The 14,431-nt window shown below is 43.3% G+C and overlaps 1 protein-coding gene across 13 annotated transcripts in view; it reads left to right on the plus strand.

Annotated features, from left to right (window-relative positions):
• NIN (ninein) overlaps window positions 1–14,431 on the plus strand; it is a 98,727-nt gene that overhangs the window by 37,393 nt on the left and 46,903 nt on the right. For all 13 annotated transcript variants that reach the window (XM_041758326.1, XM_041758324.1, XM_041758325.1 and 10 more), the window contains 2 exons: window positions 8,845–8,884; window positions 10,211–10,401. In XM_041758326.1, coding sequence (XP_041614260.1) covers window positions 8,845–8,884; window positions 10,211–10,401 — 231 coding nt within the window. The remainder of the gene's footprint in view (window positions 1–8,844; window positions 8,885–10,210; window positions 10,402–14,431) is intronic.

Genomic DNA, 14,431 nt, shown 5'->3' on the forward strand with positions numbered 1-14,431 from the left:
TGGAAACCCTGAAACAGAATGTGCTAATTCACCAGTGACAAGTAATTTCCACCATGAGGCTGAAATGTGCATTCACCTTCCAATGTAGTGTGTTTATCCAACGAATGGATTCCCTTGGGAGTCCGACCTCTCATCTCAGGTGGCACAGAAAGGAAAGTGGTGATTTTTCTTTCTTCTTCTTCTTTTTTTTTTTTTTTAATGGGATCATTTTCACTCAAGGCAGTTTAGTTGGACATTCTATTCTGAATTAATCCAGACCAACAAAGGGCACATTCTTGATTCCAGCATAAGGTGTGATGAATGAGAATGTTCTGGTGGTTGTTTTGCTTTACGTGGTTAAGAAACAGAAGTGAGATTTTAGGTTCCAAAGAGTACCCCCCCCCTTTTTCTACACATACCTGCAATGGCTACTGAACTGATGTTGAATTTTAATGTTGTGCTTTTTTCTAAGGATAAGTGGAAGGGGGGTGGGGGGAGAAACCAAACTAATGCCCAGTTCTATTCTGTGTTAACTCACACCTGGTAGGAGAGGTTGTTCAGCGAATATAATTGGGGCAGGGCCACTTTGCTTTCTGCCCTCGTTGAAAACAGGGGACACCTTGTTAACTGTTTTCCTCCAGAGAGAATGTATCAGGTCTAATAAGATCATTATCGAGAGCAGGAGGCTTCAAACAATTATTTCTTCAACTACAGACAATAGTAGTGTAAGCCAAAACCAGACAGTTTAAGTGAGGACCTGGGAGAAAAGTTGAAGCTGGTTGTTTCATTTGCTTGACAACGGAGGAGCAAATCACAGCTCTGTGTCACGGTGGGGGGTGTGGGGTGGTGGTGGTGGGGTGGTGGTGGTGGTGGTGGTGGTTTAAGAACTAGAAATGAACAGACCACCCCCCTAAAACTGGTTTTACTACCTCACGTTAAATCACACTTCTTCAAGCCGTGGGAAACTGACTTCTGGTCCCCTTACGTTCATTTTCCTATATGTGTAACTTTGCAATTAATCTTCATGAATTATTTATATTGCATAGAGGGAATATTTGATGCTGGAGCAAACTTCTTAATAACTGAGCGAAGTTCTGCTAAGAACTTCCGTAGTTGAAATGTACCTATTTTCCCATTCCTCTCATCAGATTCTCTGGTTCTAGTTCTTGACAAAGTAAGCGGTGTCATTACTGATGTGCCATCTATTTCCATCAAACAATATGACATCATCAGGATACCTTTTTTTTTTTTTTTTTTTAATGGAATTCCAGCATTTCCCTTTCTTTTTCTTAAGTCTATTAGATCCTTTGGCTATTCCCAGAGGTGAAACACTCATTCAAGATGCGATTGTAGACCACTTGAAAGTGATATAAAGAAGTCCCTCCAAAGCTAATAAGGTAGCTCTCATTCTCACGCAGACTTTAGGCTTTGCTGTTCTGGTACAGTCTTCCTGACTTGATCCCGGAGGGAATTCCCTCGGCGTCCAGCCCCCACCCCCACCTCCTTCCAGGTCAACAACTTCCAGTAATTATTTTCTAGCTAGAAAATAAAACCGACAACAAAATATTAACAAGCTAATTTTAATGGTAATAGTAACATTTTCCAGCTATGCCATTAAGTATATTTTCCAAATGGAAAAACAGGGTTCACTCTCCACCGGAAGCAGCTCTGATGAATAAGATACCATGAGCAGATATATGAAAAGAGCCCTTTCCTTTAGAGACTTTAAAAATCCAATGAACCGAGAACACTCCCCAGCCTTGGTAAAGGAAGAGGCTTAAGGCTCAAAGTCTTTTTAAATTCAGCATTTCTCCACATTGGCAGTACCGAAGGCTTCCTGGCAATGTAGCAGGACTCTCCTAAATGTGTGTGCGCTTAAAAATCATACAGTAACTCCTGTTGTCCCCAGTACTTGTAGCTTTTAATGGCTTTTAAAGATAAAGGAACTGATTCGCTTTCTGGTCATGATCGCCCTGCAAACTGAGCAGCTTGTCCCTGGGTTCGGAGAGGAGACACTGGGAGCTGGGCAGTCAGGCCCTCTGCTGCCCGTTTTGCCTTCAAGGCAGGGTGGCAGAAATGAAGTCCCAGGAAGTGCGGCTTCCAGGACCTGGCTCAGAGCAAGGGCTTTATAGCTATTTGGGACTATTGGATATGCCATAGATGCCATGTTTTTCAAAGTCTTCAAGTTCTGGTTACAGGCACTCTTCTAAACCGATCACTGTGTTTTTCCAGAGACTTCCTGTGCTCAGCTGAGTGTGCTACTCTCGTAAAATGGACGCTGCTGCTCAGTTTGTTTGGGGAGCGTTGTTATCCCAGCAAATTTCCTTCCTCTGCTCTCTGAGCTTGCAAGGCTTTCCCCTTCCAAAAAAAAAGAAAAAAGAAAAACCCAAACATCTGCTTAAGGCTGCTGAGTTCAGTTCAGCAACCTCTGCTGGGAAAGAATAACCCCGTGTGTGCCCCCATAATCGTTTTAATTAGCCATACATTCTGCAGGGCACAAGGTCTGTCCTGGAGCAGATGGCTGCTGGGGGCCGTGCCTGGGCTATTGTGGGCAGGGGCCTCGGCAGACCTGCAGGCTGCAGGCGCTGGCCCGGCCGCAGGGTGCAAGCCCGGGACCCACGAGCCTCAGGCCATCTGCTCCGCAGTCCGGCAGAGCAGGTGGCCCTGCAAAGAAAGCATTCCCGAAAGCGGTGTTGCTAGTGTGGCCCACGTGTGCGGGGCACCCTTGTCCGGCCCTAGGACAGCTAGAGCACTGGCCACAACGGCCGGCGTGACATTGAGAGGCACAGCCCACGGGGCGGGTGCGGGGCTCCTTTGTCTGCCTGAGGGGGCTGGGGGCTGCCTTCTGTAGCAGCCATTTCGGGGCCAGGCCGCCCCTGACCCCGTCCCCTCCGTCTGCTCTCGCTGGGGCTGTTGGCCAGCACGCTCGGCCTGGTGCTGCGGAAGCACAGGCAGCCCCTGCCAGCTGCGGCCGCCCAGGGACCCCGCCGGCCGCCCAGGGAGGCGCTGCTCCTAAGTGGAGTCAGAAGGCGACGGCTTCCTCACAGCGGCCGGGTTCAAAGCTGTAGCTTCTACAGAGCGTCTTTTGGGTTTGCTCCTAAAGCTGACACTGGTCTATCTGCTGTTTCTTTTCTCTGCCCTTGGCCTAATTTTGGACACCCAGATAATAGGAGTAGTGACGGTAATATCTATTTCCTGAACAGACGTTTAGCTCTCCGTTTGCAGCAGGCACCATTTGAAGTGCACCCCACATATTAGCACACCTTCGTAGGCGTAGGCGGGCACTGCTACTGCCCCCCTGAGGTAACCGAGGCAGGCCCGGGGTTAAGGAACGTGTGCGAGGTCGAGCAGCATGTGGGGGGTGGAGCTGAAATTGACCTCTGGGGGCCCAGCTCTGGAGCCGGAGTCCTTGACCACCTCATCGTTCTGGCTGAACTAATGACAGTGGCTGACAGTTCCTAAGTCCCGGGGTATCCCTCCACGTCGGCGCCGGGTGGCTCATCCCCTCTCTGTGGATGAAGGAAGGTGCCCGGGTCCCGTAGTGTGGCCGGGCCTGACTTAACCCCGTCCCTCTGCTCAGCCCTTGTGCTCACACCCTCTGTCGTTTTGCCTTGAGAGTCCCCAGTAGTTGAATACCACTGAATGATTTTAAAACATTTACCAATATCCATTTCTCCCGTGCGAGGTGACATAAGATTTCAGGGGAAGAATTAAAACTCCTTTCTCATGAATTAGTCTTGAGAACACAGGCCAGCAATTGTCCCTCCTTTCTTCCCCGACTTTTCCGGAGATCTTTGAGATTCTCTCCCTTTCGATGCTCATGGCTGATCTGTGCCTCGAGGCCACCTGCCAGCCTTTCACCGCCCTGGGTAAACCGGCAGCAATTAAAAGACCCTGTTCCAGAATGATGCCTCTTTTTATTGGCGTTGCTCTAGTGGGCGAATGATCTAATCCCCACAACCTTCTAACCTGACGTCCCCCTCCCTCTCCCCCTTCTTTTTAATTGGAACTACTGGCTCCAGGCAGTGGGAATAAAAATGAGCTATGAATGAGCTGAATCTCCCCTCCTACCGCCCCATCCTTAAAATTGCAATTTAATAACAAACATTCAGCTGCAGTGTGCTTGCCTCCCCCTTATTAAAGGAACAGACCCTTGGTGGAGACTGGGGAGAAGCACAGCCCTTGTTTCTGGGGGGCAGACTCCATCTCCAACTGAAATGGTCTTGGAGTGAAAATCTAGCCGTTCAGTATAAGCTTGCTGCTTCAAGCAGTTTCTAGCTGGATCTAGGTTTCTTACACCGGGCCACGGGAGAAATGTGTGTGAAACTGTCACCCCTGGCCATTTTTTAACAGGTTCACCACCGCTTACTCAGAGTCCGTGTGAAATTGTGTAACCTGCCCATGCTGCCTGGGCTTCAGAAGGCTGTGCTGTACGTGATGCCGCCGGGTTAAGCCGCCTCCAGGATGTCACAGTCTCAGACCCCAATTCGGGGCGCCAGTGTCCCTGATCTTTCCACCCTCTGCCAAGCCCGGGAGGCACTGGCGTCAGCAGCTCTCACCCTCCTGAAGGGCACCTGGCCTCCCGCGAAGACTCCTCTGTCGCAGGTCACAGTGCTGGAGGGTGCTGCCGATGTCACAGGGAGCTGTGTAGCAAAGGGAGAGTTCTTCCCTTTCTCCCCACCCCCCATGTCACAGAAAATTCATTTGGTGAGAATTTTTTTTTTTAAAGACTTATTTATTAGAGCACAAGCAGGGGGAGCAGCAGGAAGAGGAAGAGGGAGAAGTAGGTCCTTCTTCTGGGGTCCTTCCCCACTGAGTGGGGAGTCCAACATGGGGGCTCGATCTCAGGACCCCAAGATCATGACCTGAGCAGAAGGCAGATGCTTAACTAACTGAGCCACCCAGGTGCCCCCATTTGGTGACAATATGAGGGCAAAGTGGGTAAAAAAAATAATCGAGGTTGTACTTGTTTATATTGCATAAATATATAGAATAGCAAAGGAAATATAATCGTTTCCCACATTCCCTCAACCAAATGCCTCGATTTTGATTATGTCTATTTCCTTCCAGTCTTTGTCTAATTGTATAAATATCTTTACCAGCGGCAGTCATGGTGTAGATGGCATTTTTGATATGGTCTTTCATTTAACATTTCATAAGATATTTTTCCATCTCTTACATGGTTTTATAATTATACTTTTAATGATTATATTATGATGTATAGTTGTACTTTGTGCTCCATTTTTAAATATTTATTTATTTATTATTTATTTATTTATTTATTTATTTAAATTTTTATTTATTTATGATAGTCACAGAGAGAGAGAGAGAGAGAGAGAGAGAGGCAGAGACACAGGCAGAGGGAGAAGCAGGCTCCGTGCACTGGGAGCCTGATGTGGGATTCGATCCCGGGTCTCCAGGATCGCACCCTGGGCCAAAGGCAGGCGCCAAACCGCTGCGCCACCCAGGGATCCCCATTTTTAAATATTTAAATTGTTTTCAGTACTTTTACAAAAAGTGCTAAATGTACATATCTATGCATATGCATTTTTCCTTTGATTTTACTGTCATTGGAAATTATATGAATTATTGGGTCAAAGAACATGAACATTTTTATGGCTTTCAGAGACAAAGCAATTTTCTTTACTAAAAGGGTAATGTCCATTCACATCGCTACCAGTAACATATAAACAGGCCTATTTTAAATCATAACCTTGACGGTAATAGGACTCCTATTTTACTACTGCTAATCTAATGGGAACAAAGTGATTCCTTGGTTTTAATTTATTACTTTGCTTTTGAAATGAGTCTTTCCTCATATTTGTTTAATTGTGTTGCCTTTTATGTGAATTGCCTGTTTGTATTCTGCTGGACTTGTCATTGTTCTTACAAATTTGTATGAATAACTGATACTTTCCCAGGGCCACCCAAATGAACGCCCTAAGTTTAAACATGGTAATAAAAATGAAATCTGCAAAAATAAGAAATAAAGGGTGCATAAATACATGCCCAGTAAAAATAAGATTTTATAGTGCTTATTATGTGCCACACAATTCTAAGCATTTTACCCAGCTTGGTAAAATCTGTCTTACTTTATTCCCATTTTTTAGATGGAGAAACTAAGCAATTTAGCAATTCATAAATGTGTCTAGGCTAAATTCCGTAAGTAAGGGTGTCTGGCTCCCATGTCCCCACACTCTTATTAGTTGGGGTTGGGGGGTGGAATCAGGGATGGAGGGCAGTGGGGCAGTACTTTCTGAGAAGTGAATCAGATATAAGCATCTAGTCCCGTAGACTCAGGAGATAGTTGAAACAGTAGGTTGGAGCCTCTTGTACCTCTGAAGTAATTGCTCACTATTTTAAAATGAATTGAGAAGTGAGCAAATGTAAGAAATAAACCTTTCTGTCAGTATACATACCTCATTATGTTAGGAATTGTTACCAAGGGTTTTTTGAAGGTATGTGTTTATGTTTTTCCATGTGTCTCCTAGTGGGGGCTCCCTTTGTTGTTTGGGTCCACTGATGATATATATTCTCCTGTTATTTTTCCTGTCTGCTTGTGCTGTTAAAACTCATCCCCTGCTCATGATTTAGTAGGTTTTATTTTGAACAATGGTTCTTAGATCATAGAAACCCATTTAATTTGTTTTAGGTGGACTTAAGGGATTCCATTTTAGGGTGCTTCCAACTTACATGCTGAATAATGAATTTTCATAATTTGGGGTGCCAAAGTAGTATACGAATTTAAATCTTTGCTTTGTGGGTGAGGAAGTAAATATGCCAGGACAGACAGGCAGGATGCTTTTATTAGTGGAGCTTTTTTGATTGAATCATTTCCTATGAAAACAGTTGAATTGTGCCCAGAAACAATAAGATGTATGGAGGACTTTTTACCCCACTGCTCCTTCCCCACCCCCACTATGCCCCATATATCCACCAGGTTTGAAATACATCTTATGAGGAAATGTGTACTGCTAAAATTGTAATCACAAACAAGCAAACATTACACTGTCCCTAATTCTGTTTCCATAACTACCATGTGTATTAGTGACTTGTAGTTGTTATCTGAAGGAGTTGTAGTGAACTTCTGCATTTTGAGTCATGGCCTTGTGATGTTGTCTTCACGGCAAGAATGATCCATTTCAGCATTGTCACTTTGGAGTTGGAGTATAGTGTGGCGGAACTGGGGAAACTCTCTGGTGGCAGCTTCAGTATCTTTCTAAGTAAAATATAGAACTGTGAAATCCTGGTAGACAGTTGTCCTTTAGTTAATTGGAGAGGACCAGCATAAGTGCATATGGGGAAGAAGAAAGTAGGTTACCTCAACTCATCTCAGCTTGAATGAGATACTGAAAGTCAACATTCAAGCTAAGGATTTTGGGTGGCACACCGCCATGAGGGATCCAAGCTCTTGGACACTGGAGTTAATCAGGCTAATTATCCTGTTGAGTTTATTTAGAAGCTCAAGAAATCAGACCATCCTGAATAGTTCAACCATCCCAGAGAAAAGGCTAGGTATTTGTTATCAAAGGCAGCTTCATTCCATCAAGTTGGATCTCTTCTGAGACAACAGCCAGGTTTTGAGAGGGAGATACACCTTTCCTCAACAGGGTTTCCTACGATGGTTGTAGAATCTTCTGACAGGAGTGATTAGGCAGCTCGCTGGCCAGCCAGAGGCCATTGTGGAGCTATGTGTTGCCGTTGACTGGGAGTAGATCTGTGCTATGGTTGGCCAGTGAAGCAAGGGCTGGAGTTTGGTGCCAATTTGTGTCCTTGGCTGGGTGCTTTTGTGTAGTACACGGACCACAAATATATGCTATGACTTGAAAAAGGCCCAGTAGTAACAGCATAATAGGGGCAAGATGGTCCCATTCAGGTAACTTTCACAGCCTTTTTTTTTTTTTTTTTAAAGATTATTTATTTATTTATTTATGAGAGACACAGAGAAAGAGGCAGAGACACAGGCAGAGGCAGAGGCAGGCTCCGTGCGGGGAGCCTGATGTGGAACTCGATCCCGGGTCTCCAGGATCACACCCTAGGCTGAAGGCAGATGCTAAACCGCTGAGACACCTGGGCTGCCCACTTTCACAGCTTCTAATGCAATTTACTGGTATCATATTTTGTTTAACTTGAGCTCTCCAGCCTACGTGTTTCGAGTTGCATCTCTGTCTCTTCCTCACTGTGTCACAAACACACTAAGCTCATTCTTGCCTCCGTGCTTCAGCAAATAGTAGCTGCTCCCTCCTTTTCACATGGCTGTCTTCAGCTCACCCTTCAGGTCTCAGTTTAGATGTTGCTTCTTTCAGGAAGTCTGCCCTGATCTCCTGAATCTGGAGGATCCCATTTAGGTACCGTCATAACATTTTGAACTTCCCTGTCGTAACACTTAATGCTGTACAATATTGCACTTTCCTTTCTTGTCTGCATGTCTTCATTAGCATATAGGCTTCTCAAGGCAAGAAATGTGTTTGTTCTGTTCATAGTTGTATTCTGAAGATGTATCATAATACCTGGCACCCAGTACACGTTGAAGAACAAATTTATAAATGCATGGTATGAATTTTTGTTGGTCAATGGATTCTGAATATTTGCTTTGGCTTGGTTTTATTGGTTGTAATAAGTTTTACTGATGAGTATGTGAATTTGCAAACGTGAAAGGCAAATCACTAGTGAAATAGCACAGATGGTTACGTGGCATTTCTTAGGAGTCTCTTCTCAATTGGCTGGTTGACTCAGGAGAGCCCACCTGGAGGGTTCTGAACCATGTGACTCATTCAGGTGATGCTTGCAGAGCCAGAGAGTGCTCTGATCTTGGGAAAACTGAATCCGTACTAAAGCACACTAATCTTCTCTTGCCTTCTCTAGCACTGGAAGACACAACGCAGTGAGGAGTATGAAGCAGAAGGTAGGAACTGAATGTGTGTTGAGGTCTGCCATTCACGGGGCACTCCCCATACCCCCCCTTGTGCATCTCTGAGCCTTCTCCCCAATAGCCTCACATGCTGGAGGCCAACTAAAAAGTCACCTTAAGAACATCAGCCACCCAAAAATTCATTCCCAGTGGAAAGTTCATAGGTTTAGAATCCTAACATAGAACCTCATTCAAGGTATGGCATCTAAATGTAGAATTTTACTTATGGACTAATTATTCTCTTATACAAACTTTCAAATTAATCTATGAGCAGTCCTAAACTAGAGACCTATTAAAGTGCACCCACTGAGCAGTTTCAGATGTATTTAAGAAGCAGTGAAACATGTTGAATTTCTGGGGCCAGCAGATGGCACTGTGGTTCAGGGGATGGACTCTCCCCTCACTTCACAGCCCACTTTACTTGGCATAACTCTACTTAGGTGTAATTACTGTGCATCCTCCAGGTCTCTAACCTGGAAAAACACAGCAGTGATAAGCTTGGTTTATTCAATAAATAGTAAAGGTAGCACTAAATGCTCTTCTCAACCTCCTAAGGTTCTTCCAAGGCACCCAAAATTGTACTAGTAATTATCTCATGATTAAGTAATGACTTTATAAATCTCCGATATGTAAGTGGAAAATCTAATTAGAAGTGAGAACTTTTAATAGAGGATAAATAAATTTTGATTTTTAAACTAAAAGTTTGATCCTTAAGTGTTCAAATGAAACTTATGCTTAATGTATAGATAATTGGTAACTTGCATTTTACAACCATTTATTCTTTCAAATTGGTGTATCTGTAGGTCAGAATATTTAAAGCTGTAAAGATTTGGAAATCAGGCTGATCCTATGACTTTTATGACTGTTTTATGATATTTATCATGAAATAATTTCCTTCTCAGTAAAAGCAGTTCTAGTGCTTAGACTAGAAAGAGTGGCGGTAATGAAGTCTGATAGCTAAAGTTGAGGCAGGGCAAATAAATCTCTTTGGATTAGTTCTCAACTAGCCTTCTGTTCCAATCACAACAAAGCCTTAAGCCTGTGCATGTTTTCAGTTGGAGTAAAACAAACCTAGAACCTTGGTATTCCTGCACAGATGTCTCTTACATGGTATAGAAAAAAGTGCTGGTTTGCTTTAGTTGCAGCCTGAGAACCAAGGGTTCCATTTCATTTGAACTTGCAGATTTAAACCAAAATGGAATCAGCATTTATAGTCTCTTTCTTTTAATATTTACTTTTAAAAAGCACAATTTCTTTGAGGATAGGCTCCCCCTCTTTGCAATTCCTTTGGGGACAGCACAATATATGTTTTGATTTCAGGCCAGTTAAGATTTTGGAACCCAGATGACTTGAATGCCTCACAGAGTGGGTCATCCGCTCCCCAAGACTGGATAGAAGAGAAACTGCAGGAGGTTTGTGAAGATTTGGGAATCACCCGTGATGGTCACCTGAACCGAAAGAAGCTGGTCTCCATCTGTGAACAGTATGGGCTGCAGAATATTGATGGAGAGGTAAGCCTTGCATCATATTTTTCTTCAGAAATAATAGTCATGATGAAATCTAGACTGGCCATAGGCTAGGAACAGCCCTATTTTGGCTTCCTGTAGCATGTTACAGAGAGTCTAGTCTCTTTCTCTTCTCTACGAAGTAAGCCACTGACGATCCTTTCTTTGAGTAGCTCATGTTGTGTTCTGGATAAAAGGACGCTGATAATAGCTGACACCTACTGAGCCCACACTACATGCCCCTTGCTGTGCTAAGCATGTTACCCCACATTATCAGATACTACTTTGGTGCAGCCACGATGTCAGATGTATTTGTAGAAGTGGCTTTCACAGAGCAAAGTGTGGGAAAGGCCTAGAGGATGGATTACACAAGGAGTTCAGAAGATTTGAGCTGGGAGAGTATTTCAGGGGCGAGGCTTATGAGTTTATGTTTTGGGAGAGAAAATCTCAATATCAAGTGTGATATTCTTTAGCAGATTGAGTAGTATATAGGAAAAACAGCTACTGGGAATGGTTTGAGCTTCTTTTGTGGGGTATATTGGTGTCAGGACAGCCTTTGACTTGGAGACTGGCCAGGGGCCATTACAATGTTCTGGTCATGAGGAAATGGAAAAGGGTAGGTTGGTGGTTTTGAAGATATACAGAAGAATCTTGAAGGAGGCTCTTAAAGACCCCAGCTTGATAAAATTCTGAGCTTTGCGTTTTCTGAAAAATTAAGAGGCAAACTGGCAGGACTGAGTCCATGAACAGTCATGAAACATAAGAATATAAATAATTCTAAGATCTGTCTTTCAAAGAGCTGAAAATAAGGAGGGACTCAGAGGTTAGGGCTACAGTTGTAGTTTGGGGAATCTTTGATCATAATGATATTTGAAACCATACTGTCTGCTTGGTGGTATTATTTTCCTAAACCAGAAAGACATTTATTATCAAAAGCTGCCAAGTAGCCTAATTTGCAGAAAAGCTTTTTCCCCTCCCTAGAATATGTGACTGTTCTGTACCCTTTGACTGCCTTTTTTTTTGGGGGGGGGGGTGACTATCTTTTTAATGGCTCAGTGGTCATTTATTTTTCAGTGTTGGTTGTTGAGTCATAAAATTACATTCATCCTCTTAAATTATAAACTAGTGTAGTATACAGAACCTTGGGTTGTTTTGCCAAGAAATATTGCATACACTTGGATTATTTATCTAAGAACAATTCTTGGAATAAACTGTAACCATTTGTGGGGAGCTGCATTTTCTTCAGTGGTGGAGTTTCCAAAGCCCTGGAAAAGAAGTAGCACATTGAGTTATTTTCCTCGGATCTGAGGATGAGTAAAAGATTGCTCATTGAAAATAGCTTTTACTTCATGTTTCTCTTGCCCCCACCCCTCAAAAAGCATGAAATACTGTAGTACTTTATACTACTGACTCTAGACCACAGAGGAGCTGAAAGTTCAGGATGATCTCATCAAGGGTTTGGATCATAGGGTTTTATGACTGAAAGCAATTTTAGATTTAGTCCCCTCCCCATTTCATAGATAAAATGATGTTCCTGCTGCTTGATGCCATTACCATGAAGGGGAACTGACTCACTGTCTCACATACCCTGCTTTGCAGAAGCAAGGACAACTGTAGGGCAGGGATGGCAAGCTATCACTCTAGATGTAGATGCCAAATATGGCTCAAAGTTTTGGGGTTTTGGTTTTTTTTTCCCCCTCTGGCCTGCCCAATGTTTAAAAATTAAACTCTTGCTACACTTTTTTTTTTCTTTCTTTTTTTTAAATCAGGAAATTTAGTTCTAAGAACCAGAGTATTTGACTCTGTTGTGCTAGCAGGGAGAGGTGGCTGGCTAGCTCTTTTGAACAGAGTATGCACTCACGTATTCAGTCCCCTGCTTTAAGTGGTGACACTTTGTGACATCTCAAGACCATCCTGCCTTATTGGTCTGTGTTGACCTCCTGGTCTCTCTGGGTATTTGGGTTTACTATCCCTAGCATAGTGCATCATTTCCCAATGGGAAATCAACCATCCAAGACCCGGCTGGTGTGTCATGAGGAGTAAGAATGTCCTCAGGGTTCTAGATTTGGCTCCTACACAGGGTGCAAAGGATGCCCCCATTACACATATGACTTGCATTCTGTTCAACCCAACCCTGCCTTCATCTGAATCCACAGCCATCTGTTCACCACCTCCCCACTCCCCTGCGTACAGTAACTGGCGGGACTCATATGCTCCATGACTTTGAGTGGATGAGGTGATGGGTTTTTCAGCAGTATGGTATCTGTGTGTTGATTTGGCCAAGATCACAGGACCAAGCAGTGTAGAGCTAAGGTTAGAGCCGAAATACTGCCTGTTAACTTGTCAGTGCACCTGGATTTTACTGTGACTTCTGATTTGATGGTCCTGAGAGCCTCCTCCTCCAAAAAAGTGTTCTTTTGGTTGGTAAGAATGAGACAAATGCTAAGAGAAATGCTAAGGGATTTTAATAGCCTCGGAATTTCACCCCAAATACCTTTCCATTGGTTTTCCATATAATTCTCTCTTAGGAACTGTTCTTCTAAAGATTTCCACTCCTTAGAATGGTTTCTTGTTCCAGAGTCCTCCCTAGAGGAAGTGGTATTTAAAAAAGAATAGAGATGGATGTTTTCTATTGGGTGTGAATTGGAAAGAATCATTTGAGATCAATGCCTCAGGCACTTACATGAAGAATAAAATCAGTAGTTATGAGATGACAAATCCTAGTAATAGTCCAGACTTATGAAATGAATATTCAGAATTTGAAGATGTGTCACAGAGAAGCCTTTGTTCGAATGGACCCCACTGCAGACTCTGATGCCTCAAGAGTAATTTTGCTGCTTATCCTTTTTCCCTGCCATTCAACAACAGGGGCATCACCTGAGAGTTTGTCAGAGATGCAGACTCTCAGTCCCCTGCCCCAGATTTAACTATATCAGGGTCTGCGTTTTAACGAGATCCTCAGGTGATCTGCTTTGTACAACAGAGGAGTTTCTGTAGAGAAAAACTTTAGCCCTTGAAGTAAAGAGGAATCCAGCTACCAGGAAAAAGGAGGTCATTGCCTTTCCTCCCTGTTTTGTGGTATCAGTGACTCATGCTGCTTTATTCATCCCTTTATATTCCACTGTTGAGCTAGGGGACAAACCACCTCCTAGGCAAGCCCCTAGAAGGCACTGTAGTCCAGTCTCTCCTCCTCTAGTTACACGATGACTCCTTGCTTACTGTTAGAGGATACAAAATAACCAGACAAAATTCTCTTACATCTCTTGGATCCTTCTATTGGGCACACACAAAATCCATCCTCTCTGATCTTCATTTCTCTTGTGTTAAAGCATTAAAATAAAAACCCAAAACGGGCAGTGTTGTTCCAAGTAGCACTCTAAATCCCAAGTCCTGGGTTTCAGACCCAAACTCCTAGATCATTGCAATCTGTCCCAGGCCAAATTCTGCTGTGCTAACATACCAATTGCAAAAATTCAGTATAAGCAAAATATCATGTAGTAACACTGCAATATAATGACTTAATGACTGTCTAAATTCTCTTTCTTTCTTTCTTTCTTTCTTTTTCTTTCTTTTCTTTTCTTTTGCCTTTTCATTCTTTTGCCTTTTCTTTTCTTTTCTTCTCTTCTTTTCTTTCTCTGTTTTAAGAAAGGTTGGGGAGGGGCAGAGGGAGAGAGAAACTTAAGCAGGCTTCACGCCCAGGGTGGAGCCAGCCTCAAGGCTCTATCCATCTCATGACCCTGAGATCATGACCTGAGCTGAAATCAAGAGTCGGATGCTTAACCCACTCTGCCACCCAGGTGCCCCCAGTTCAAACTTACTTCTATTATGACAACACTGGAAAGCTGTACCTTTATATTTTTAAAGTAATTTTTTAATCCATAGAATAATGTATAGCTACATTAAAGATTACCCATTTTAAGAGTACGAATAGGAGAAAGAACATTCAATTGCTAAATTGCATGATTATGAAAATGGACATTTATTTGGTTTGTGGAGGAAGGAGAGATTACCAGAAAAGTAAATAAATTTCTATAAA

This window comes from Vulpes lagopus, chromosome 6 (assembly GCF_018345385.1).
Source record: "Vulpes lagopus strain Blue_001 chromosome 6, ASM1834538v1, whole genome shotgun sequence".
NCBI lineage: Eukaryota > Metazoa > Chordata > Mammalia > Carnivora > Canidae > Vulpes > Vulpes lagopus.